The 24,374-nt window shown below is 42.1% G+C and overlaps 1 protein-coding gene across 7 annotated transcripts in view; it reads right to left on the bottom strand.

The window, feature by feature from the left end:
* The window catches only part of OPTN (optineurin), a 38,997-nt gene extending 15,015 nt beyond the window's left edge, over nt 1-23,982 (bottom strand). For 3 of the 7 annotated variants that reach the window (XM_081553437.1, XM_081553440.1, XM_081553442.1), the window contains exons 1-6: nt 23,825-23,982; nt 16,951-17,127; nt 15,872-16,074; nt 11,687-11,869; nt 9,389-9,462; nt 7,144-7,278 (exon numbers count right to left, since the gene is read on the bottom strand). In XM_081553437.1, coding sequence (XP_081409563.1) covers nt 7,144-7,278; nt 9,389-9,462; nt 11,687-11,869; nt 15,872-16,074; nt 16,951-17,116 — 761 coding nt within the window. In that variant the 5' untranslated portion in view covers nt 17,117-17,127; nt 23,825-23,982. Of the gene's footprint in view, nt 1-7,143; nt 7,279-9,373; nt 9,463-11,686; nt 11,870-15,871; nt 16,075-16,950; nt 17,167-23,399; nt 23,592-23,798 lie in introns of all 7 variants that reach the window. The other 4 variants (XM_081553438.1, XM_081553441.1, XM_081553439.1 and 1 more) reach the window with 3 other exon arrangements.
* Nucleotides 23,983-24,374: the final 392 nt, after the last annotated feature.

Here is a 24,374-nt window from a genome sequence, read left to right as displayed (position 1 = left end):
TTTTCCACATCACTGTAATGCACAGAACTGTTTTTTTTAATTTGTATTTTTATGTGTGTATGCACATCTGCTACATGAGAGCGGGTGCCTCTTTATAAGGATTCAGCAGAGAGGGAATCCTTATACTTGTTATAAGAAGATCCATCTAAGTTTATGAGGTCCTAAAACAAATAAAATATAGCAACATTCTTATACTGAATCAAAATCATATGAAAACCACCTCAATACCAATGGAATAAAAAGAAACTTGTGATTAAAGATGGTAGATTAAATATATGCATGTAATTTTTCTCCCACCCCGAATGCCACTAAAATAACTTTGAAAGAAGAATGGAAGAAGAACAGTCAAAGGAACTGCACCTCCCCTCCACCCCTGCCCAGCAAAAAACAGAAGATGAAAGTTGATCAAATATATCAGAAAGCAGGAAAAGACAGCAAGAGTGAAGGGCAAGGAGGCAGGGGAAGGAAGAAAGAGATAAGGAAAGAGACAAATGGCAAAGAGGAATGCCACATTAAGAAAATGAGAGGACTGGTTCAGGAGTCCAATTCAAAATAATAGTAGTTACTAGAATGAGGGAACAGAGAAAACTGAGGGTAAGAGATTATCCCTAAATTATGTCAAGATCATTTTTCAAGAACTGAAGGATGAATGAGGCCAAGAGCATCCAGAAAAAATGGATGAAAACAGGCCCCTCACCAAAGCACATGTGAGATGTCAGAAAACTTGGGATGGAGCAAAGAACCTTTTAGGGGAGAGGACAAACAAAAGAATTTTTTTGCCAAAAGATAAAGAATCAAAATGGCAATGAATTTCTCAGCCTTAACACCTGGAGCCAGAAGACAATGAATTACTAATGCTTTCAAAACTTGGTGGGAAAATTATATCCAATATATCAATAGAATTCTGTATCTAGCAAAACTATCTGTTAAGTAAAAATGTAGAAAGACAGATTTTCAGATATACAGATTTCAGAAAATATCCTCCCCATATAGTCTTTCTTAGTAAGTTAGTGGAGACATTTAAAGATATTTAGTGAGTAATAACACTGGATTCAGAAAACAGGTGATCCAAAAGAGCAGAGCTGAAGGAATTCCACAAGTGGCCAAAGGGAGATCCCAAGATAACTGCAGTAGAACAGGACCTAGACAGCAACCAGGCCGACTCTCAAGAAGAGGAAACTATTAGACTACTAACACATTTGCATGTCACTGAGATTTCCTCACTGGGGAAGAGTGTGGTAAAACTAAGCAAATTTTTAAATGCAATTTTGCATAGAGTTTTTTTTTTTAAGTATTAGAAAGGAAAAGTGGTCAATGCATAGAGCAGAGCTCAACAGAGAATTGTGTGTGCACGCGCGCATCCGTGCATATGTTTGCATAAGAATAATAATAGACACTGAGTAGTGATCTAACTAAATGTCAATATAATCAGTTTTGGAGTAGGGTGGTGTAGTGTGGGATGGGAAGAAGGGTCCAGAAGTGGGTGTGGTGACAATGGTGGGAGTCAAAAGCAGTTAAATTCTCATCCTTCATAGTTGGGAGGTCAATAGATTTTGTCTAAGATAGGGGAAATTTTTGTTTGAGTAGTGATTTAATCTTGATCTATGGGAGTAAGTATCAAAAGAACCAGCTAAATAAGTTGTAAGACACGACTTCCCTGGTGGTCCAGTGTTTAAGACTCTGACTTCTAATGCAGGGGCATGGAATCGATCCCTGGTTGGGGAACTAAGGTCTCATATGCTGTGGGGTATAGCCAAAAGTTAAAAAAATGATCAATAAATATGTTGTAAGTGGTTGAGAAGCAAGTGGTGGTGGTTGCGGGGGGTGTGGCTAGCCAAAGAACTACTACTATCTTTCCATAAAAAGCCTATGGAGCAACCAATTCTTTAAACTATGTGAATGCAAAACTGATTTTTTAAAAAGAAATTAATGATACTACAAAATAAACAAACAGCATTGGTATCTGTTGCAAACTGCCAAACCTAATTGGTGCACAGGCACCGTCTCTAGCTCAGCAGCTAAATGGGTTAAGAGCTGGTTGGTGCAGGGTGGAAGGATGGGCCTTCCTCGTACCACTCACATATGATTCCGACCCACATATGAATTTCAACTTAATTTTCTAGGGCAAATTTTTGTCTTGGGCTGACTTTTTCCTGCTCCCTCTTCTTATCTTGGGCCATACTTCATAACCAATTTCTCTCTCCTTCCTGGCTATCAATTTACGTTTGTTCAGAAGACACAAATTACACAAAATGTGAATCCTGGCAAATAGTGAAAGAAAAACAAGTGTACTATCCCCTCTCCCCACCTATCACCTAAAATTTTTCAATTACTCTTATTTCTCACGACCAATGAAAACGGTTGAAGACTGACTTATGTATTTGAGAAAAAGACATGTTAGGTCTTATAATGTCTTTTCATCATATCCCGCATAGTAAATCAAGTCAGGTGACGTATCAGTGATTTTATTTCTTGGTTTCAGTCTAACCTTAGTCAGGAGGTTGTCCTAACGTAGACATGGAGAACACTGGTCCTGGCAACCGATCAATGACTTAGCAGGTGTTAAAAACTGCGAGAAGTCCGACTCACAAAGTGGAAATTTAATGTTATTCAGAAAGGGTAAGAGAGGGAAACACCCATCTCAAAGGCAGGCCTGACTTCCTAGTTACCATCTGAAAAGTTACACCTCCAGACAGACAGCTATCATTATTTTGAAAGCAGGAATTACATATTAGATCATATAAAAGATCAGGATGTATATTCAGCAAATTCCTAAGTTTACACTTTCATTATTAAAGCTAATCATGTTGTCTGAGGAAGGATGAATTACCAGCTAAACTTGACTTCTTTGAATGGTGTACAGAACTCAGGAGGGTAAATGTGCCAATGAAACAGAAACACACTGATTACTCGTCACTATTAAAGGTCTTTTTTCAAAGCAAAACATCTTCCTTTTAAAAAATCAGCTGTACCTGTAATAGCTGAGGTGTAAAATGAATGCTTTTACTTATTTATTTTTCTGTGCATCATTACTCAGTTTGGGGACTTATCAAAAAGTCAGGACAAATGTTTTACTCAATTAGAATATATAGTATTAGTCTCCTGGAAGTTAACCTCTGAACTTTTCTATTAAGACAGTGGTAGGATATGGGGTAAAGACCTACAATTCATAGCCATCATTCCTTTTCACCTTTGAAAAGAACTGACTATCAAATAAGTCACTGGACAAACACTGATTTCTTTCAGATAACCCTCCTTCTGAATAAATAATTTATGTTTCATATTTTAAGAACAGATTTTCTTATACTTAAATTTTTCAACTGCTTCAGTTAGAAAGTGCTGTAGTTTTAAGATTAATGAAACATTTATAATGTCTGAAAAAATTATGTATGTATATTATATTTATGTATATTTTAGTCTATGCTATATATATTTATGAGTAAATGTTGCAATCATTGGAACCCTAAACCTGTTGCATTATGCCCCCCCATTTTACGTGGTTTAGCACTCTGCATTCCTAAGAAGTTCATTCACACATAAAAATTAATTGACTTCACAACTCTGTAAGGTAAACAAATTTTATCCCAAAGTGTGTGTGTATGTCACATTCTATGACGTCAGTATTTCTCTTATACCAAAACCAGACAAAGACATCACAAGAAAACTACAGACCAACACCTCTTAGGAATACACATGCAAAAATCTTTACTAAGAAGACTAGCAATCCAAGCCAGCAACATAAAGCAGATCATATATCATGACCAAGTGTGATTTATCCAGGAATGAAAAGTTAGTTTAACATCAGAAAATCAATCAATATAATACACTAATAGAGGTTTAAAAAAACCCACACAATCATCTTCATAGACTCAGTAGAGGCATTTACCTTTGCATGATAAAGATTGCAACTAGAAATAGAAAAGAGCGTCTCAACTTGATAAAAGCATCTATGAAAAACAAAGCTAATACCACCAATTTAGTGGTGAAAGACTGAAAGCATTCCCCTCAAGATCAGGAACAAGACAAGGATATCTATTTTCTCCACTTTTATTTAACACTGTACTGGAAGTTCTAGCCAGGGCAATCATGCAAGCAAAATAAATAAATAAATAAATAAATAAAAGGAATACTGGTTGGTAAGGAAGAAGTAACACTATTTCTTTGCAAATGACATGGTCTTGTATAATGAAAATACTAAGGAATCCACTAAAAGCAAATGGTTAGTGCTAATAAATGAATTCAGCAAGGTTACAGGCTACAAGATCAATATACAAAAATCAGTTATATTTCTCTACACTAACAATGGACAGAAAGGAAGTCAAAGCAGTCAATCCTAAAGGAAATCAACCCTGAATATTCATTGGAAGGACTGATGCTGAAGCTTCAGTACTTTGGCCACCTGGTGTGAAGAGTTGACACTTTGGAAAAGACCCTGATGCTGGGAAAGACTGAGGGCAAAAGAAGGGGGTGACAGAAGATGAGATGGTGGGATGGCATCACTGACTCAATGGACATGAGTTTGTGTAAACTCAGGGAGATAGTGAAGGACAGAGGTGCCTGGCATGCTGCAGTTGTTGGGGTTGCAAAGAGTCGGACATGATTTAGCAACTGAACACCAACACTAACAATGAAAAATCCAAAAATGAAATCAAGAAAATAATTTCATGTTATATATTATAGCACCAAAAAGACTGGAATACATAGGAATTAATTTTGAAAAAGAACTGCAAGACCTATATGCTGAAAACTGTAACACATCATTGGAAGAAATTAAGGATGACCTAAGGAAATGGAAAGAAACCCATGTTCATGGATCAGAAGACTTTATAGTGTTAAGATGACAATGTTCCCCAAATTGATCTCCAGATTCAATGCAATCCCTAACAAAATCCTAGCTTAAAAATAACACACTTATTCTAAGAGTTATATGAGAAAAACAAGGGACCCAGAATAACCTTTTCAAAAGAAGAACAAAATTGGCGGACCTGCATTTCAGAATTTTAAATTTTACTACAAAACTCATTAAGACAGTGTAGTATTGCCATAAGGACAGACACTTAGATCAGTTGAACAAAACTGAGCATTTAGGAATTAATATTTACATTTGTTTATGGTCAACTGATTTACACCAGGGGTGTCAGTGAGAAAAAAATTATCTTTTCAACAAATGGTGTCAGGACAACTAGGTATCCACATACACAAGAATGAAGTTAGACCTTCACCTTACACCATGCACAAAAATGCACTCAACTTAGATCAGAGACTTAAATATAAGAACTAAAACTATAAAACAATTAGGAGAAAACACAGGAGTGAATCTTTGTGGGTTAGGCAGTGGTTTCTTAGATACAACACCAAATCAGAAGTGACCCAAAAACCAAACAGATAAATTCGACTAGAGAAAAATAAAAAAGAATTTTGTGCTGCAAATGATACCATCAAAGAAATGAAAAGATAATTCACAGAATGGGAGAGAATATTTACAAATCATATACCTCATGTCATTGAATGATTAAAAGAAAATACAAACTTTTTAATGGGCAAATAAGAAGATACACATATGGCCAACATGCGTATTCATCACTGGGGAAACAGAATCAAAATCACAATGAGATACCACTTCACATCCACAAGGATGGCCATAATCAAAAAGACAAACAGCAAGTGTTGGTGTGGATCCTGGGGAGAATGTAAAATGGTGCAGCCACTGTGAAAAACAGTTTGGTTGTGTCTTAAAATATTAGACAGAGAGTAACCATGTGACCCGACAATTTAACTCCTAGGTATATACCCAGCGAATTAAAAAACTATATCCACACATAAAACTGTGCATGAACGTAGAGAGCAAATATTATTCATAACAGGCAAAAAGTGGAAAGAACCCAAATGTTCATCAAATGATGAACAGATAAACAAAATGTTGTCTAGTCACACCATGGAATATTATTCAGCAACAAAAAGGAATGAAGACTGACACATGCTACACCACGGATGAGCTTTTAAAACATTATGCTAAATAAGCCGGTCACAAAAGACCAAATGTTGCATGATTTGATTTGTATGAAGAGTCCAGAAAAGGTAAGTCTATGGAGACAGAAAAGTAGATTACCAGAAGGAAAGAGGAATGAGTGCTAACAAGTATTGGGTTTCTTATTTGTGGGAAAAATGTTCTAAAATTATAATGTGGTAAAGGCTACATAACTCTGTGAATATTCTAAAAAAGAATTAAAATGTACACTTTAAATGGATGAATTTTATGGCATCTTAATTTCAATAAAGCTTATTTAACTTATATGCAGAGTACATCATGAGAAACGTTGGGCTGGAGGAAGCACAAGCTAGAATCAAGATTGTTGGGAGAAATATCAATAACCTCAGATATGCAGATGACATCACCCTTATGGCAAAAAGTGAAGAGGAACTAAAGAGCCTCTTGATGAAAGTGAAAGAGGAGAGTGAAAAAGTTGGCTTGAAGCTCAACGTTCAGAAAACTAAGATCATGGCATCTGGTCCCATCACTTCACGGGAAATAGATGGGGAAACAGTGGGAACAGTGGCTGACTTTATTTTTTTGGGCTCCAAAATCACTGCAGATTTCATGGTGACTACAGCCATGAAATTAAAAGACGCTTACTCCTTGGAAGGAAAGTTATGACCAACCTAGATAGCACATTAAAAAGCAGAGACATTACTTTGTCAACAAAGGTCCGTTTAGTCAAGGCTATGGTTTTTCCAGTAGTCATGCATGGATGTGAGAGTTGGACTATAAAGAAAGCTGAGTGCCGAAGAATTGATGCTTTTGAACTGCGGTGTTGGAGAAGACTCTTGAGAGTCCCTGGGACTGCAAGGAGATCCAACCAGTCCATCCTAAAGGAGATCAGTCCTGGGTGTTCATTGGAAGGACTGATGTTGAAGCTTAAGCTCCAATACTTTGGCCACCTGATGCGAAGAGCTGACTCATTGGAAAAGACCCTGATGCTGGGAAAGTTTGAGGGCAGGGGAGTTGGTGATGGACAGGGAGGCCTGGCGTGCTGTGGTTCATGGGGTCGCAAAGAGTCAGACATGACTGAGCGACTGACCTGAACTGAACTGAAAGCTATTAAAAAAGCAAGGTATGCATTTTCCACGTTGCTTATTTCATACCTTTCTTTGGCTTGCTTGAGGGCAATTTCAAGTCTCTCCACCTTCTGGTTTCCTTCCCTTAGACAATGCAGGAGCTGGCTCACAGTTAATTCCTCAAACTCCACGTAATTCCTGGTACCTTCTGCAGATTTGCTCCTACATCAGGACAGCAGAAAGGTAAAAAGGTTTCATGAGAATACGAAATTGTCGGAGTCTAAGAATATTACTGGAACTAGTTAAAAGGAACAGCTTTCCAGAACATTCTCCAGTTAATTCTCATTTACAGACCAAGCAGAGCTGGCCTGGTGACAGCCAGCACCTGGGTCCTCCATGCTGTCTGGGGAAGGAGTAAGGGCTGATGAGTAGGCACATGCTCATGCTCGTGCACATGCTCACCCCCTCCATGTGGTCACAGTGTCCATGGCACCAGACCCCAGGACCCACAGAGGCAGTGGAGCAGAGGGAGCCCCGGTTTTGGAGCCCTGCCTTCCTAGAGGACTCATCTCCAAGAGGACCACAGTCACACATGTGCTGCCTGTGGTGACATGCAGGCCACTGGTCTTTCTCCAATGTGACAGAAAACACCACATTCTCAAGTCAGGAGAAGAAAAAGCATTTTTGGTTTTGGTTTCTAATAACTAGAGCACAGAAATGTAGGCACTGTTGGTATGTCAAATGTATTTCTTGACTTCAAACTCAGATTAAATCAAGAGGCAGTTCAATGATGAAGAAAACCACGGCCATCACTGCAGTAACTAAACATTCTGGAAAGCTACGCTGATGCTAATAGCAGCTATGCCTTCAGTAACATACCCAAGTTCACACATCTAACAAAGAGCCAGGATTCAGGATTCAATCCCAGTTTCCATCACCAAAGCTCAAACTCCAACCCCGGAGATCAATCTCTGACTCCTTAAAATACTTTCAAACAAGGTAAAGAAGCTGTTACTAAAACACAGCTGTGTGGTTTAAAAGAAGAAGTGGTATTTACACAGCTATACATGAAGAGGAAGTGGCTTAGAAATTTCAAACACAGCTTTCTTCCTTCCCACCACTTTCAGGAAAGTCTTCTGATATTAAAAAGGCAGTACGGGAGGAGGGGGTAGTTATTTCTACCTAAAAAGGGGAGTAACTTTCATTTCTGCCAACTGCCCTGTTTGGTGAAAGAAATCTAATCCTGATTTTTTGCCTTATACAAGGGTTTAGCAACATGCTGCTGCTGCTGCTGCTAAGTCGCTTCAGTCGTGTCCGACTCTGTGCGACCCCATGGACGGCAGCTCACCAGGCTCCTCCATCCATGGGATTTTCCAGGCAAGAATACTGGAGAGGGTTGCCATTTCCTTCTCCAGTGCATGAAAGGGAAAAGTGAAAGTGAAGTCGCTCAGTCGTGTCCGACTCTTAGCGACCCCATGGACTGTAGCCTACCAGGCTCCTCCATCCATGGGATTTTCCAGGCAAGAGTACTGGAGTGGGGTTTTAGCAACATAACTGAGGGAAAAAAAACATTTTTATAAGTCCATTCATCAAGTTATAGAAAAAAGATATTAAAAGTCTCTGAAGGAAGAGATGCTTAGGGAAATTTCAGGTAAATCTTCTTAAGCAGATTCATACAGTAGTAACCTGCTTACAGGGGATGAGCTAATAGCACATTCTAGGTCACAGCTACTTGTAAGAGACTCAGGTGTCCAGATCCCCTGCCATCGCCTCCTTAAGGTCCCCCTACTATTTAAGATGGCTCTCTACTAGGCATAAATCTACTGAAGATTCCCCAGGTAAGATATCTGGGCACTTTCAGAAAACAGCCATCACCCAGAGCAACAACAGTCATTGTTATGGAAGACTATCCTACATTAGTCACTTTGCCTTGTACTCGGGAATGAACAGAGAAGAGAAAAAGGAAACATCGCCCTTATCAGCTGGGCAGCCTGGTCCGGGGCAGACTGCACTCATAAACACATTAGGAAACATGGGTCTCTTAACTGAGAACAAGCTTGTTTTCACTTCTCACCTGATGGAGATGAAACACCTCTAGAGAGTGGTGAGGGGTTAGTTAGCCTACCAAGGCACCAAACATAGTTTTTATTCTCTACCAGTGGGCTGCAACAATAAATATGAACAGCATTCAAACTGAACATTCTGGAAAGGCCCCAGTGTAAATCAGTAAGTGGCTTTTTCAGCCCACCATGTTTGGCCTCTCAGAGGTGAGCCAAAAGTGACAAGACTGCCCAGTGTGCCTGTCTGACAGCCCGACTCTGTCTTCACGTACGTGTCAACGGAATCAGTTCTTGTGGGCCCAGGACTTGACTTGATTTCTTTTGCTGCCACATCTGTTTCACCCTCCTGTAAAAGCAGAAATGAGAGAGATTTAACATAGCATGCCTGTAAGACAAATTCTCTAGCAAAAGAGAGAAAGGTGAAAGATCAAGAATTTGGATGACACATAACCCAAGGAACCTACCAAACACAGAAATGTGAAATGCTTCAATTCAGTCACTCAAATGGAATGGAAGTTTATCCTTCCCTCAACCTGCATGCCCCGTCAGGATTATAAATATCCAGACGAAGATGAGAAGGCCGGGCTCCTCTCATTCAGCACAGTCATCCTGACCCCACATACAGGAAAGCTTATCTTCTCTCTCTCTCACTCGTTGGCAGTTCCCTTCTTTACAAGTTAAGGTCACACACAGCTAATGACAATTCCACACACTTTTCCCATACACTCCTTCAAAATGCAAAATGTGGGATTTCCCTGGTGGTCTAGTGGTTAAGAGTCTACCTGCCAATGTAGAGGACACAGGTTCAATCCCTGGTCTGGAAAGATTCCACATGCTGCAGAGCAACTGGGCACATGGACCACAACTGCTGAGCTCACGCACCTACAGCTTGTGTTCCACAACAAGAGAAGCCATTGCAAAGAGAATAGCTCCCACTTGCTGCAACTACAGAAAGCCCATGCACAACCACAAAGACCCAGAACAGCCAGAAATAAATAAACAAACACATCTGAAAAAATAAAAAGCAAAATGCTAGAACTAGCTGAAGCCACTTGGAAAGAAGTCTGTCTGCTGTGGGCAAGGCTCACAGAGCAAAAGGCTGGCTCCCATTTGAAGTTCATCTGCTTCTTGGGCCACTTAGGGAGCAGTGGGGGCTAAGACCACTTCAATGATTTGAGAGACATTTCTAGTCCAGTGAGCTAGTGGAAAAATACAGAGGTGGTTCTAGATAATTTTGTATGCGCACACTGTTCCTAAGTCTTGGGCAGTGTTTTTCTGTTCACAGGAGCAAGGCAAGAAAAACATGTTTACACTAGAATTAACTGTCACTCATCAGTGAGGGAGAACATTATGGTAACCATGCACCCCAAAGAAAGAAGCCTCATTTGGAAACTTCTGATACGCTCCTTGGACTTCCTGAATTTTATCAGTTATTTGCAGAAGGTGAAAGCTCTTTGATCAATGTTTTCATAATCTTTGCTCATGTGCAGAATGAGTGCTCTGACACAGGGTACTTCCTGATTAGTATTTTCTCTTGACTTCAGCCCCTATTCATTGAAAATTTCTGAGGGGCATGGGTGGCAGGGTTATTAAGAGCCATTTTCCACTTCTGTTCATCTTCAGTGCAGCAAATAAATGAGAAAGTAAAGAGAGTCATGCTCTGATATTTCAGACATATCCAGTAGTTGAGCTTTCTGTAAGGTGCACTTCACTCCACCTCACCCCCCACTGGTCCACATGTAGGGTTTTCTCTTCCAGAGACACAGTTAAGCTCTCTTCCTGTATCAGACGTGTGCTCTGACAAAGCTGGACTGATTGTACAATGGAGGATTGTACCCTCCTGTGCCTCAATCTGAATTCCATTTTTTTTCTAGTAGCAAAGAAGGAGGTTTCTAGCAGGATTTCTAGCAGGACTGCCCACACACCAGCTACCTGCCGACACATGCTTCCCAGGCCAGCCTGTGCTGCCTCGCCCAGCTCGCTTCATTTGGGGCTGGACATAGAAGCCAACAAGATAATGCTGGCTTCAGCATCTGTTCTCGGCGCTTCCCTAGCAGCTGCTGTTGGAGGGAGGGAGAAGCCAGGGTATTCCCTGGGGCTACAACCAGAGCACCTCTGCTCTTGCTTTTCTCCCTTCTTATTTTTAATATGCCTACGTTCCTCGTAAGACTTTGTCCGAAAAGAGGGTTCTACGATTAGTAAGTGGCGAGCCTTTTGATTTTACTGCATCTGATCATGATTCTGCTTACCTAAGTGAAATGCTGAACACAGCTTTGAAACCTGGGCTGAACAAGTTTACACCTTTTTTTTTTTTCTTTTTAGGTCAGATAAATTATTCAGGATGTACTGGGGGAAAAAAAGGACTATCTCTTTGGTCATAAAAGGTAATCAGTATTTTCCATTTCAGCTGTGATAGCCACAAGCATGATGTTTTATATTTATGCTGACTATGCTGAAATTTCCCCACTGTTTGGCTTTCCCGTGTTGAAAGGAAGTGGTGATATTTCTAGCAGTTTTCCAGGTGAGGTTTTGTAACTTGCTTAAGACAAAACCAAAACCAACACACTTACAGCCATCCTGATTTCAACAAAGGAGTCTTCGGAGGAGACGCCTGAGTTCAGCTTGAGTTGCAATTCAGACACGATGCCCAGCAGATCTGCCTTTTCAGCTTGGAGGCGTGCCACCTGGGTCTTTAGCTGTTCCACTTCTTGCTCCACTTCTGCCTTGGGGACCTTGGGGTCCCCAGTGATGTCCTGGAAACAATGCGGATCAAAGTGAACGAATGAATCAAGCCAAGGACTCAGCCATCAAACTCGAGTGCCTCTACACCTACTGGTAAGACAGCTGTGCTTTAGAGTAGGGAATTCTAGCTTTTCCTTGGCAATTTATTTTGACATACCATTTAAAATGGAAAAATTTACTTTGTCGTGTGCAAATAATAGGAAGTTAAAATAAACTCATGACAAGCAAGGTTTCCTCAACATGCTGAAAGAAATGATCTCATTATCATGAAAATAACCAACCAGACTTTGGCAACGGTTGACCAGTAAACTGCAGCCCCAAATCCCAGAAAATAAGGAAAAAGAACTGTCACAACTCAACCTCTTGCTTTTTTTTTTTTCCCCTTCTACCCACTCTCTCCTCATACTTGTCATTTCTGTTTAGAAGCCAAAGCATCAAGGGCATGACAATATGGTGATGGCAAAACACAATGAAACGTGCAAAATCCTCCCAGGCATGTAGGTTGGTTGTTACAATATTCTATGCTGATGTTTTAAGGTTGATAAAGGTAAATCTGGTGAGAAATAAGAAAATTGAAAATTCAGAGGCTGGTAACAAGTGTGGAAAATTAATTTTGGCCTCTATAAACATTAATAGGCTTTCCTTGATAAACTAATAAACATTAATATTTTCCTAATGTCGAGTACCTGTTGTGTTCATCCTGTTGCAATTACCACATATGACAAAGTCATAAAAGAAAGAGCTTGCTGACATGAGGTGTTTTTACTTGGGAGAAGGGAGAACAGACTCTAGTCTGCACTCTGCTAATTAGAGCATGTGTTGCCTTGAACAGATTCCCTTAATGTCTTGGCTTCAGTTTTCTTGGATCAGAAAGACTTGGTACCATGTGGTCTCTGTGGTCTCATCCAGCTGTGACCTTCTTGGCCTCCTGATTTCTTCCCTCACGGCTCTTATGGACACAGCACCATCAGAAATATGTATACTTGAGATTAGCAGAGGACTGCAACATTGAAAATTCACCCCCCCAACCCCCCCAACACACACACACAAACACCCTCTGACAGATTTCATAAGGAATGGTAAACAGGCCCAAAGGCTCATAGTAGAACCAAAAAATTATCAGAAAGGCATGTGTATGGACCATAAACCAGCTAGTCTGTGCAGTGTTAGGAGAGTGAGGGCTAGGTAGTAATTGGCACATGGAAGTGCCCCTCACACCAGTGGAATCACGCTCTGCCTTCATCTGAACCATCCCCTTGCTAGGAAACTCTCACAGGCTTTAGGAAAAAGCAACTCTGAAGAGCTGCTAAAACTGAAGAGTTAGGTCTGCAAGGAAAAGTTCAAAGCTTGTGCAATCTCTCCTGCTGATGATTCAGACCGCAGAAATGTACATTTAAAGGCATAAAAATGAAAAAAAGGAAAGGTACTGCCTAGCTGGAACCAGGAAGCAAGCAGGGATGGGGAAGACTATGCCCTGTGAGGCACATTCACATCCATCCTCTTGACCTTCCTGAGGATACTGAGTGGATTGGACTTCTAAAAACCATCTTTCCACAAAGGAAGGAAATAGAGTTTTAAACAAGTGTCTGAGGACCAGGGATATAAGACCATGACTCTTGACTCTCAGAAGTCAGGTTAATTTTCTTTTTCACAATTGTGTGGATCTCTTTATTATCCTTGGGCTTCCCTGGTGCTCAGACAGTAAAGAATCTGCCTGCAATGCAAGAGACCTGTGTTTTTGATTCATGGGTCAGGAAGATCCCCTGGAGAAGGGAATGGCAATCCACTCCAGTATTCTTGGGAGAATTCCATGGAGCCTGGCTGGACAGAGGAGCTTATAGTCCATGGGGTTGCAAAGAGTTGGATACTACTGAATGACTAACACTTAATTATCCTTGGGAAATTCTGGATCTGCAAAACACCTTGTGAAGCGACACTTTAAATTTCTCCTCGTTTCACTGTTTAGGCTCTGTCCATCATCTTTGCGGACGAAACTCCCAGGGTTTGTTCTCTGGGATCTCAAGCCTAACTAAATTATTTGTTCTATCTTTCATCATTTCGGAGCACTTAGCATTGATTAGCCTTCAGAAAACAACAATTTCCCTTTTTCTGTGCTTCTATTGTCTTGGAAATGTGCCCAGGCTGATATGCCATTTTATAATCCAAAACAAGGCTAATGACCTTTGCCTGGCAATCTGGAGTTAAAAGTTAAAAAGGATTCTTTAGACATATGTATACCTATGGTGGCTTCCCAGGTGGCACTAGTGATAAAGAACCTGCCTGCCAATGCAGGAGATGTAACAGATGTGGGTTCAATCCCTGGGTCGGGAAGATCCTCTGAAGAAAGAAATAGCAACCCACTCCAGTACTCTTGCCTAAAGAATCCCATGGACAGAGGAGCCTGGCGAGCTACAGTCCATAGGGTCACAAAGAGTTGGACACGACTGAAGTGACTTCAGTTCAATTCAGTCGCTCAGTCATGTCCGACTCTTTGTGACCCCATGGACTGCAGCACGCCAGGCTTCCCTGTCCACCACCAACTCCTGGAGATTGCTCAAACTCATGGCCATCGAGTCGGTGACTTACCACCACACAAACCTATGGTTGATTCATACTGATGTATGTCAGAAACTAATAGAATATTGTAAAGCAATTATCCTTCAATTAAAAATAAGTAAAAGAAAAAAAAAAGGATTCTTTAGAGATCAGCATGATGTCTGTGAAAAGTGAAGTCGCTCAGTCGTTTCCGACTCTTTGCGACCGCATGGACTGTAGCCTACCAGGCTTCTCCATCCATGGGATTTCCCAGGCAAGAGTACCGGAGTAGATTGCCATTTCCTTCTCCAGGGGATCTTCCCAATCCAGGGATGGAACCCAGGTCTCCTGCATTGCAGGCAGACGCTTTACCCTCTGATCCACCAGGTCTGTAATTCAGTGAAATCAGGACAGAATCAGTCATACCTCAGCCTCACCCTGAGGATTGGGAAGCAGATCTCAGTGGAAACTCCCTGCTTCCTTCCATGTGCCTCACGGAAAACAGGGGCAACCCTGATGGCTTGAGGGGGTGGGGGAGGGTTGCCTGCAGAAGCAGCAGCAAAGACAGGTCAGCATCAGTGAGAGAGTGAGAGGCCTTGAGAACTTCAGTAAACTAAGAAGATGAGAAGCTAAATTAAAAACAAAACAAAACAAAAAACAAAACACCTCAAGTGGTCCATGAAACAAAAATTAAAAGAGAGGTGGGGCACAGATGGGGACCTGGGAGGCACAGCTTTTGGAGAAATAACTGATGACCAAGGGTTTCGAAGAATCCTCAGTGTCTCTTTGTCCCAAGGACTCATTTGAGTCCTGCCTGTAGTTTGCTTCAATGGATCCTCTACACTGAAAGAAGCTGTCCAGAGCTCCAGCTTCTGATCTCAACTTCTTCCAATATTGGGACCTTTCTGGAAAACCTACAGGACTTTTCATTCACATCTTTGATACCCATTCTCAAGGGTATCAAAGCACATTTCTCAGGTTCTTTGAATTCGTGAAAATGTGGCAACCTTACAGCCTCATATCACACAATAATATTTGTCAAACCATTTTTCAAAAGTAAATGTAAAACACAAAGTGAGGAATCTATTGTAGACGGAGAGAAAGGACAAGGGCAATAAGTGAAAATTCTGAGCGACAGATTTTAAAAATGTAATTCTATATCAAGGACTAAAGACCAACATTTGAATGGTTCCAGGCAGAGGTCTTTCTGTAGCATCTATAATGAATACAAAATATTGATTTATAACCATAACACTCTTTTGACTATAATCAATAAGGTCAAAGTTTGACCCATTTCTTTTCTTCACCAGAGATTACACATGATCCTTAAAATTGCAACCAATCTTCTCATCATTCTTCTTTCAAGATAATGCAAGCATCTAGCCGGAACTGTGGAAGTTTTGATCTCGAAGTCTAGACAAGCAAGATCCCACTACAAATATGAACATAATAAAATTACAACTGATCAGTCCACTCACCTCGAATGCCCTTTCAGTTTTCCCTGTTAGTTTTCTGAGTTCTTGCTTCAGTTTTTCATTTTCAAGGCTCAGTGCCGTTAAGCGCTCTTTGGCTTCTTTGCTCTGAGTCTCAAAATAAAGGCGTTCTTCCTTCTGCTTCTCTGTCCAAGCAGAAAGCTCTTCAAATCGCCCTTTCATAGCTTGATTGTTTAGCTTCATCGCTTCTGCATGGGGTTCAGAGGGAGAGTGTCAAAATACCAGGGGACTGGACTTGGGGTCATGAAGAGAACCTCCCCATAGATCACCTCGCCACATAGCTCCGAACCTCAAAATGCCAGGGTTGGCCTGGGCTCCAAGTCAGCTGGAAAGACTACATAGCAAAATGAGTAGTTTCTGCTTTCAAACAGAACTAGGAGGTCTAATGTCACCGACTGCCCTCAAGAGTCTCAAGAAAATAAAATTGATTTTATTGATTTATTTTAACAAAATATCTATTAATAACTAGCTAGATTGAGGTCCATCACTCCTGGATTCCAACACTGGTTCTGCCAAAAGCCATGGCTGGAGATATTAGAATCTTTTCTCTTAAGGTAATATTTAGGACTAACTCTGTAATAATAGCAGCCTTTTATTTTTCCTTTTAAATTTAGGGCTAAATGTCATTCTGTCATTTCCCAGAGATACATAATTTTATTCTTACCTGTATCCAAAAGTAAACAATGGGAACAGCTTTAGCCTTGCTGTTGTTTAGTCAGTAAGTCGTGTCCAACTCTTTTGCGACTCCAAGGAGTATAGCCCGCCAGGCTTCTCTGTCCATGGGATTCTCCAGGTAAGAATACCAGAGTGGGTTGCCATTCCCTTCCCCAGGGTATCGTCCCGACCCAGGGATCAAACCCACACCTCCTGCATTGGCAGGCGGATTCTTTACCACTGAGCCATCTGGGAAGCAGTTTTAGTCTCACTAAGAGCTAGTCCCGTGCTCTATCTCTCCCCAGGGAACCAGGTGCAGAGAAAGGGATTCACCTACAAGCTGTCACCAAGGGACTGTGTTCCCAAAGGCCGCAGGTGAATGGAGAAACATGGGGCTAGGTGTTGCTTACCTTTCAGCTGATGGTTCTCGATTAGAAGCTCTCTCATCTGCTGCAGCAGCTCATGTGGGGTGAACGTGTCCAGGTTTGGGTGAGCCAGGTTGGGGGGTCCATTTCCTGTGGTTTCGTTGGGGCTGTCCCCCTTCTCAGTCAGGCAGCTAAGCGGTTGGTGGGACATGGCAGCAGTTCCTATGGAAAAATCACAAACTGAAAATATAACCACTCCCTCTGTACTGGGTCCCCAGGAGTCCACAAATCCATGTGCAAGTCCTAAGAAGTATTCTAGAAGGGGCTGACTTTCTTTCCCATTACATTTTGAACAATCTTGATTCTTCAGTTCAAACAAGAAAGATACATCCTTGCTTCAGTCTGTATGTACATGGCTGTGTATAAGGGTATATAAAGGGGTACAGTGAGGAGGTATGGGGTGGAGGAGAAAGAGATGGGAATGATATCAAGATGGTAAGAAATCCTAACATGAGGTGTTCAAGAGGGTTTCTGTGTATGTATTTGTAGATGTGGGCAAAGTATTATGAAGTTGATTTTTTCCCAGAAAAATGTTTTAAGCTCAAATCTCCATATTTTGGGTGAACTGTACGGTATGTGAATTATATCTCAATAATTAACTGTTACAGAATCTCCATATTTTATTTCTTATATTTTTGGTTAAGAGGAAAGGGAGAACTAACATATTTCAGATAATTACTATGTGCTCAATCATCACGGAGAAGGCAATGGCACCCCACTCCAGTACTCTTGCCTGGAAAATCCCATGGACGGAGGAGCCTGGTAGGCTACAGTCCATGGGGTCGCTAAGAGTCGGACACCACTGAGCAACTTCACTTTCACTTTTCCCTTTCATGCACTGGAGAAGGAAATGGCAACCCACTCCAGTATTCTTGTCTGGAGAATCCCAAGGACGACAGAGCCTGCTAGGCTGCCATCTATGGGGTCGCACAGAGTCGGACATGACCGAAGTGACTTAGTAGCAGCAGCAATCATCACACCAGAGTGTCAAGTTCTAATCCTCACTAAAACTCAACTAGATGGGTATTTCCTGGGTGACAGAGCTGAATTCACAAAGCTCATCCAAGGTCACTTAATAAAAGGCACAATCAAGCATTAAGGATGATTCCAAAACCCAGCCCTGTCATACATGTTGAAGGTACCACTGAATATCTAGGCTTCCATAGTTTACTTTTGCAAAGCACGCTAAAAAGACTAAGAAAATCTTGCCTAGTTGTTGCATATTCTGAAAATATTTTAAGCATATAATTTGTAAAGGGGTCACTGTGGCCATAAATAAAATACAGTGTTAGTCGCTCAGTCATGTCCAACTCTCTGAGACCCCAGGGACTGTAGCCTGCCAGGCTCCTCTGTCCACGCGATTCTCCAGGCAAGAATACTGGAGTGTGTATGCCCTTCCCATAAATAAGATAGATGGGTATATCCCAACTGTATTTCTGTATGGCCTACCAGCTCAGCAAGCACAGAAATCAAAGACTGTGGGCAAACATTTTCTTTTCCACATTTCACAAAGATGATGATCTGTCCTTTCATGAGGCACTGCAGGGTCACTGGAAGCTGAGGGGAGAGAAGTGCTCTGTCATCCAGCACTGTATCACAACCTCTGGGTGTACTCTCTAGAAGAGCGTGGAAGGCTGCCCCACTCCACTTACCCAAAGTTCAGATTCTACTTCAGCCATCCATCCTGCACTACCAGCAGTCTTAAATAACTAAGGCTTCCAGAAGGCTTTTTCTTCCTACTTTTTAGCAATGAATTGCTTACAAACAGGTTACTACTAACTTACATTTTCACTGGGTCCCAAGAACTGCATCCCTGTAAGTAGCTCCCACACATGCCAAAGGAACCTGGCACTGCTGACAAGAGGGCCAAGTACAAACGACTGTTTCTCTAAGAGACAACCAGGGACGCTTCAGTTATGGTTTTTGTTAAGTTCCTGCGTGTATGAGGGCAGAAGCTGGGGAAAGTACCAGCTATTAGTGCTTGTATGTGAATGCACCAAACCCTCGGAGGGCAGAGCACTGCCTCTTCCCAACTCTGGCAGGAGGCAATTCCTGGGCTCTCTGGAGCCCTCCCAGAACTGAGAGCCCGGTGACCTGCTCTCGGTCTAAAGGCACCCTCAGGATTAGAGATGGTGCAAGACACCTGTAGGATTAGAGACGGTGCTACTACCTAGGGGAGAGCGGGCCCTGGCACTGGTGGCCTGCTGACTTCTCCAGAGCAGCCAGCACAGGAAAAGCATCCTTGGAATTCTTTAATGAGGATAGCGATTCTATGAAGTGTTAAACACAGATAAAGCATTCTGAGTCTTCTGAAAGCAGCTGTGTTTTATGTATCCTGATTCATTTAGAAAGAGGTACACTGCCAAAGTGTGCTGTCTCTTGGCATGAGGTGACCAGAAGAGATTGCTTTTGTTTTCCCCAATAAAATTATTTGGGTTATTTTGAATAAAATAATTTGGATGATAATAATTTGGAAAAAGCCAGTTTCTGGCTTTCCATAAAACTTACTTTTTCACAGAACTATGCTGGAGCTGATATTTCATAAAAATGGGTTTTTACTAAATAAAAACTGCTCCTATCTATTTTGCAGAGAATTCTAAATACCTGACAAAGGCAAAATCCTTGTAACACGTTTTATTCACCTGTCAATATTAAATTCCTTCATGTTTTCAAGGATTAGACTATACTTCTCAAAAGTAAAAGGAAACATTTAACAGATTTTTTTTAAAAAGTTTCTAAAGCAGAGGGAAAGATGAGGAGGGGAGGGGATGGATGAAGAGAAGGGAGGAGAGAGGAGGGAAGGACAGGGGAAGAGGTACGATTCCTTTAGATACTTTTCATCCTTGACTTTTTGTTATATCTCCACCAAGACTTGAGGCACAACCATAACAATTAAAACCAGTTCTACTTACCAACTTTCTGGTTGCCCAAGTTTTAACAGGGCATAAGGGGGGCGGGGGGAGAAAAGCCGGGTTATAATAAGGGAGACAATACAAAAATAAACTGGAAAACACTAACCAGATGTGTGACCCTGAGAAGACCTCCTGTGATGATTTACTGACTTGTCTAGCAAATGATGATCATTATGGTTGCTTTCAGCTCAAAAGAGCTGTAAAAAGTATTCTTAAAGTTCTAACAAGATCACGGTCTAGTTCCCACTGTCCAACACATATATCCCAGTACCCTCATGGCCATGCTGCCCTCTCTCACTAATACAAATGCCTGTCCCAATTATAGTGAATTCTTTGTTATGTGGCATTGCTAGAAAAAAATTATTTGGTTATTTAAACATCATAGCAATAAGAAGTTAGCATAAATGCCAAACATAAGCATACAAATACTGTAACCAAACTTTTGCTAAAAGCAATTTAATTGATTTTTGGTGACTCAAAGTGCATTTTATGATTTTAAATATTTGGGGGGCCACCATTACAAGCTATCACAATACAGTGTATATATGAGATGTCTACTGGTAGAATGCCAGTTAGAGAAAGCTGAATTCTCTAAATGTTTAGCATCCCCTTGAACTACTTTCAATTGAGAAAATGCACATAGGTTATAAATCCTTATATACATACATCCTCAAAAGTTATGGAAACTGGACCTAAGCCATTTACTGCAAGGTTCTGCCTGTTTAGTAACTGAATTTCTCATAAAAAACCCAACCAATCTGAATTAGAAATGCATCATTTCTAGGCAGAAGGGTGAATTAATAATTTAGCACAGATATGTCAAGATTTCACCAATGAGGAAGAATGGGAACTACCTGGAAGGTGGAAATCAAAAGCAAAATCTCTAGATTTTATTGCCAGATCTGCTATTTGAATTCCAGATTATAACCTTTCTTAATTCCAGAGGTCAAGTAATTATAGCAGTGACTTGGCTTTGTAGGCAGGAGCTTGAATTGCATTCCTGAGTTGGTCTTAAAAATGGCCCAGCCCAACTTCTTATTTGATGCAAGAATGTCCTGCTGGTTTCCATGGCAGATGGGCATACAGACCACACTTGACAGAAAAAATGGGCACATGACCTTAGCAGGCAACTGCCCATTCTATTCCAGGATGGCTGTGACTGCCAGAAAGTCATTTTGTATCCAACAGAAATCTGCCTTATACTGACTTCCACCCACTGGACACTGGACCAGCAATAATAATACAGAATAAACCCATGCCCTTACCCTGGTGTGGCTGATTCTCTGAATTTGCTAAGTACTCACAGGTTCACCCCTCACATAGAAAAATTAGTTTTAAACAGTGAAAACCTATTTCTTGATCATAGAGAATAGTTGGCTATTGGCAAATTCTGGCTTGGCTTTTCAAGGGGATTGAGTAACATTCCAAGACTGCACCAACAAAATTCATCACAATCCTGGAAAAAGAACTCAAAGTACACACCCTACTAAGGGGCAAAAGAGGCCTTACCTTTTATGCCAGAAATGGTAGTCTGACTTTTGGACTTACAGAAAATGGAAAAAGACTTAGCCTCATCTCCCAGGGCAGGAGCTACACTTGATGACTCCTACTTCCTCTTCCCCCGAGTCTAATGGGTCACCCAGTCCTGTCACTCCCACTTCCTCTCAATCTCCACCAGCTTAGGTCAGGTCCTTCTTGTCTTATCTGGCCTACAGAAATGTCGTCCTCCACAGAGGAAAGGGCTTTTGTCTGTTCTGTTCACTGCATTACCTCTAGCACCTAGAACATTCCCAGAAATATATGGGGGTTCAACAAATAGATGCTGAATGACTTTACATAGCTTCCTCCATGGTCTGACTCATCTCTTTCCATTGCAGCCCCACTACCTCCATGGTTTCTTCCCTAACACAAGGGCATCCTCCTACTTCCACCCTTCCCATACAGACAGAGCTCGAGCCTCCGAGCAAAACAAACATGGCCTTTCAGAGCCTGGTCCCCACTTCCCCACCAGTACCATCTCCTGTCACCAACACCACTCATGCCTGGGGCACATTAAAGAGTTTACAGTTCCTGGCCTTCTTTTGCTTTTCTATCCTTCCTCGAGATGCCTAGACTTGCTGTTACCCTGGCAAATGTCCACTGGACAGTTTAATGTCCAGCTCAAATAGATATCTTATGTAAAAAGACCTATGCTTTCCTCTGAGTACCCAATAGTGCTTTATATACTCCAGTTGCCTGGTTCTTTTATACAAAGTACTGTATTATCCCATGCCAGTCAACTTTCCCATCAAACCTAAGTCAAGGTGTCTATTTTATTTTTCCTAGAGACTGGCACACTGAGAGGAGGCTTTCAGTAAACAATTGTTGAAATCAAATGAAACTATCAAGTGTAATGAGGTAAAAGCCTTACACTTGTAAAACTCCTTCTGCTCAGTAGGCAACAAATCCAACATAACAAGTATTACGAGTTTTTCTACAGTTTTTCAATGGCACTCATTTCCAGATTCTTGAACTAAACTTATTTTGAAAATTAGTACTATTTAAAAAATATCACTATAAAGGTATCTGGGTGTCATTTCATAACACATTTCATCACTCAACCCATATATACATATGTCAAAATGAAAAAGAAAACTTATTTTTTTCTGAGTGAAACAGATTTTATTTTCAAAACACAGTTTAATTTCCCTCTTTTCCAGTGAATTTACTATTCCATAAATTCCAAAGAACATACCAAACACTCCAAGTCTTTATAAAATTCAGAAAGAGTGAGGCTTGGAGAAGAGAAGACTCCTGTGCCTCTACCTAAGGTGGGAGATCGCATGGGAAGGTAAAACAGTGACCAGTTCCTTTAAAAAATAGTCTGATTTTGTTTTTTTGGTGTTTAGTCAGAGTCCACAGCATAATATGCAACTTGTGGTCAGTTACCAAAAAAGAAAAAAAATACTACACCTGGCCAGTCCCCTCCAAACTGGGCTATCTTGGGGTGGGGGGAGGTGGCCAGGGCCCCCTTGCTCTTCTCTCCTTCAGGCAAGGAGCAAGCATAAGAGGTTCTTCTGTTAATAATTGTTGTTTAGGATTTCCCAAGCAAGGATACTGGAGTGGGTTGCCATTTCCTTCTCCAGGAACCTGCATCTCCTGCATTGCAGGCAGATTCACGGAGCCACCAGGGAAACCCATTGTTAATAGTGCCGCTTGCTTAACCAGATCGATCCTAGGCTTTGACGTTCAAAGTTTTGGTTTCCCACTTCATCCTTAGGCAGTTCTGTGGCATATAATTTCCAACAACAGTTTTTCTGGTGGAGGGAGGAGCCTAGCTGGAACCTGAGTTACATTTTCTCTTAGTGATGCTCACTGCCTACAGCTTGCACAACAGAAACAACCCCTCTGGGGTTCTCGCTTCAGCAAATATTCATATTCTCTACGTATGTATGTATACCTACACACACAAACACACACACAAACTCCCCCAGACACAACGGTTTATGAAGATTCCTCTCAGCTGTTCAGTAATCCCATCACCTTAGACAGCGGCCACTGGCTCTTTAGTGAACTGGGTCGTCTCGAGCAGCTAGTTTTTACGTCTGTCGAAGGTGTGTCCTTAACTCCTTCTCTTATAATGAGGAACTGGCTGTATAATCATCCCCAATCTGCGGAAGGATGTCACCCTTAAACCACCTTCATGACCTACGGAGGAAGTCATCTGCGGCCAGCCTGGCGGGTAAAAAAGGGGGGAAGGGCGCTTTGGGATGGACGCCCCTGCTGCCCTTTGGCACCAGGTCAAGATCGCCAGGGCCTGGAAACCCTCCTATCGAGCGTCCCACTGGAGGAGACGCCCCACCCCTCGCCACCCACGTCCCTACCGGCTCCGAGTCGCAGGGAAAGGGACTTCGGAACAGCTTCCAGGGCGGAAAGGGAGACCCTGCCCGCCCCTCGCCCTGGCTCACCGGCGCCCGGGCTCCGGCCTCCCTCGGGTCACTGCTTCCTCGGGATCATGCCCGCTGGGAGAGGGCTCCGGACCCAGATGCAGACGCCAGGCAGGGGACTGGCCGGAGCGACGGCGGGGGTTGGGGAGCCTTAGGTTGATTTGCGGCCTCGCGACCCCGCCCAGCGCTGCTCAGCTGACCGCCGCGCCAGCCTCCGCACCTCCGCCCGGGAATTTCCCGGGCCCCGCCCCTCAGGCCCCGCCCCTCGGCAGGACGCCCCCGTAGGCCCCGCCCCAGCGCTCCGCCCCTCCTTTTTCCGCCACCAGCCCACCCTCCTAACCGCAAGGCTCGCTCACCGTCAAGACCCCGACTCGGGTTAATGCGGACTGCGCCGAGGTGTTAGTGTGACGGCCGTGAAGGACGGGGTTAATTAAAGCAAACTGTTAAGTAAATGAAGTGTGAGCAATCGGTCATCGTCGAAGGGGGATCCTTTTAGAAGTAGAGCCATAGGGGGTCGCTGAATCCCACACAAAGAGGGAGATAAATCCTCAGTCTCTTGTTAAAGGGCTTA

Source organism: Giraffa tippelskirchi, chromosome 13 (genome assembly GCF_054371585.1).
Source record: "Giraffa tippelskirchi isolate mGirTip1 chromosome 13, T2T-mGirTip1v1.2.pri, whole genome shotgun sequence".
Lineage (NCBI taxonomy): Eukaryota > Metazoa > Chordata > Mammalia > Artiodactyla > Giraffidae > Giraffa > Giraffa tippelskirchi.
This window is presented reverse-complemented; position numbering and strand designations above follow the sequence as displayed.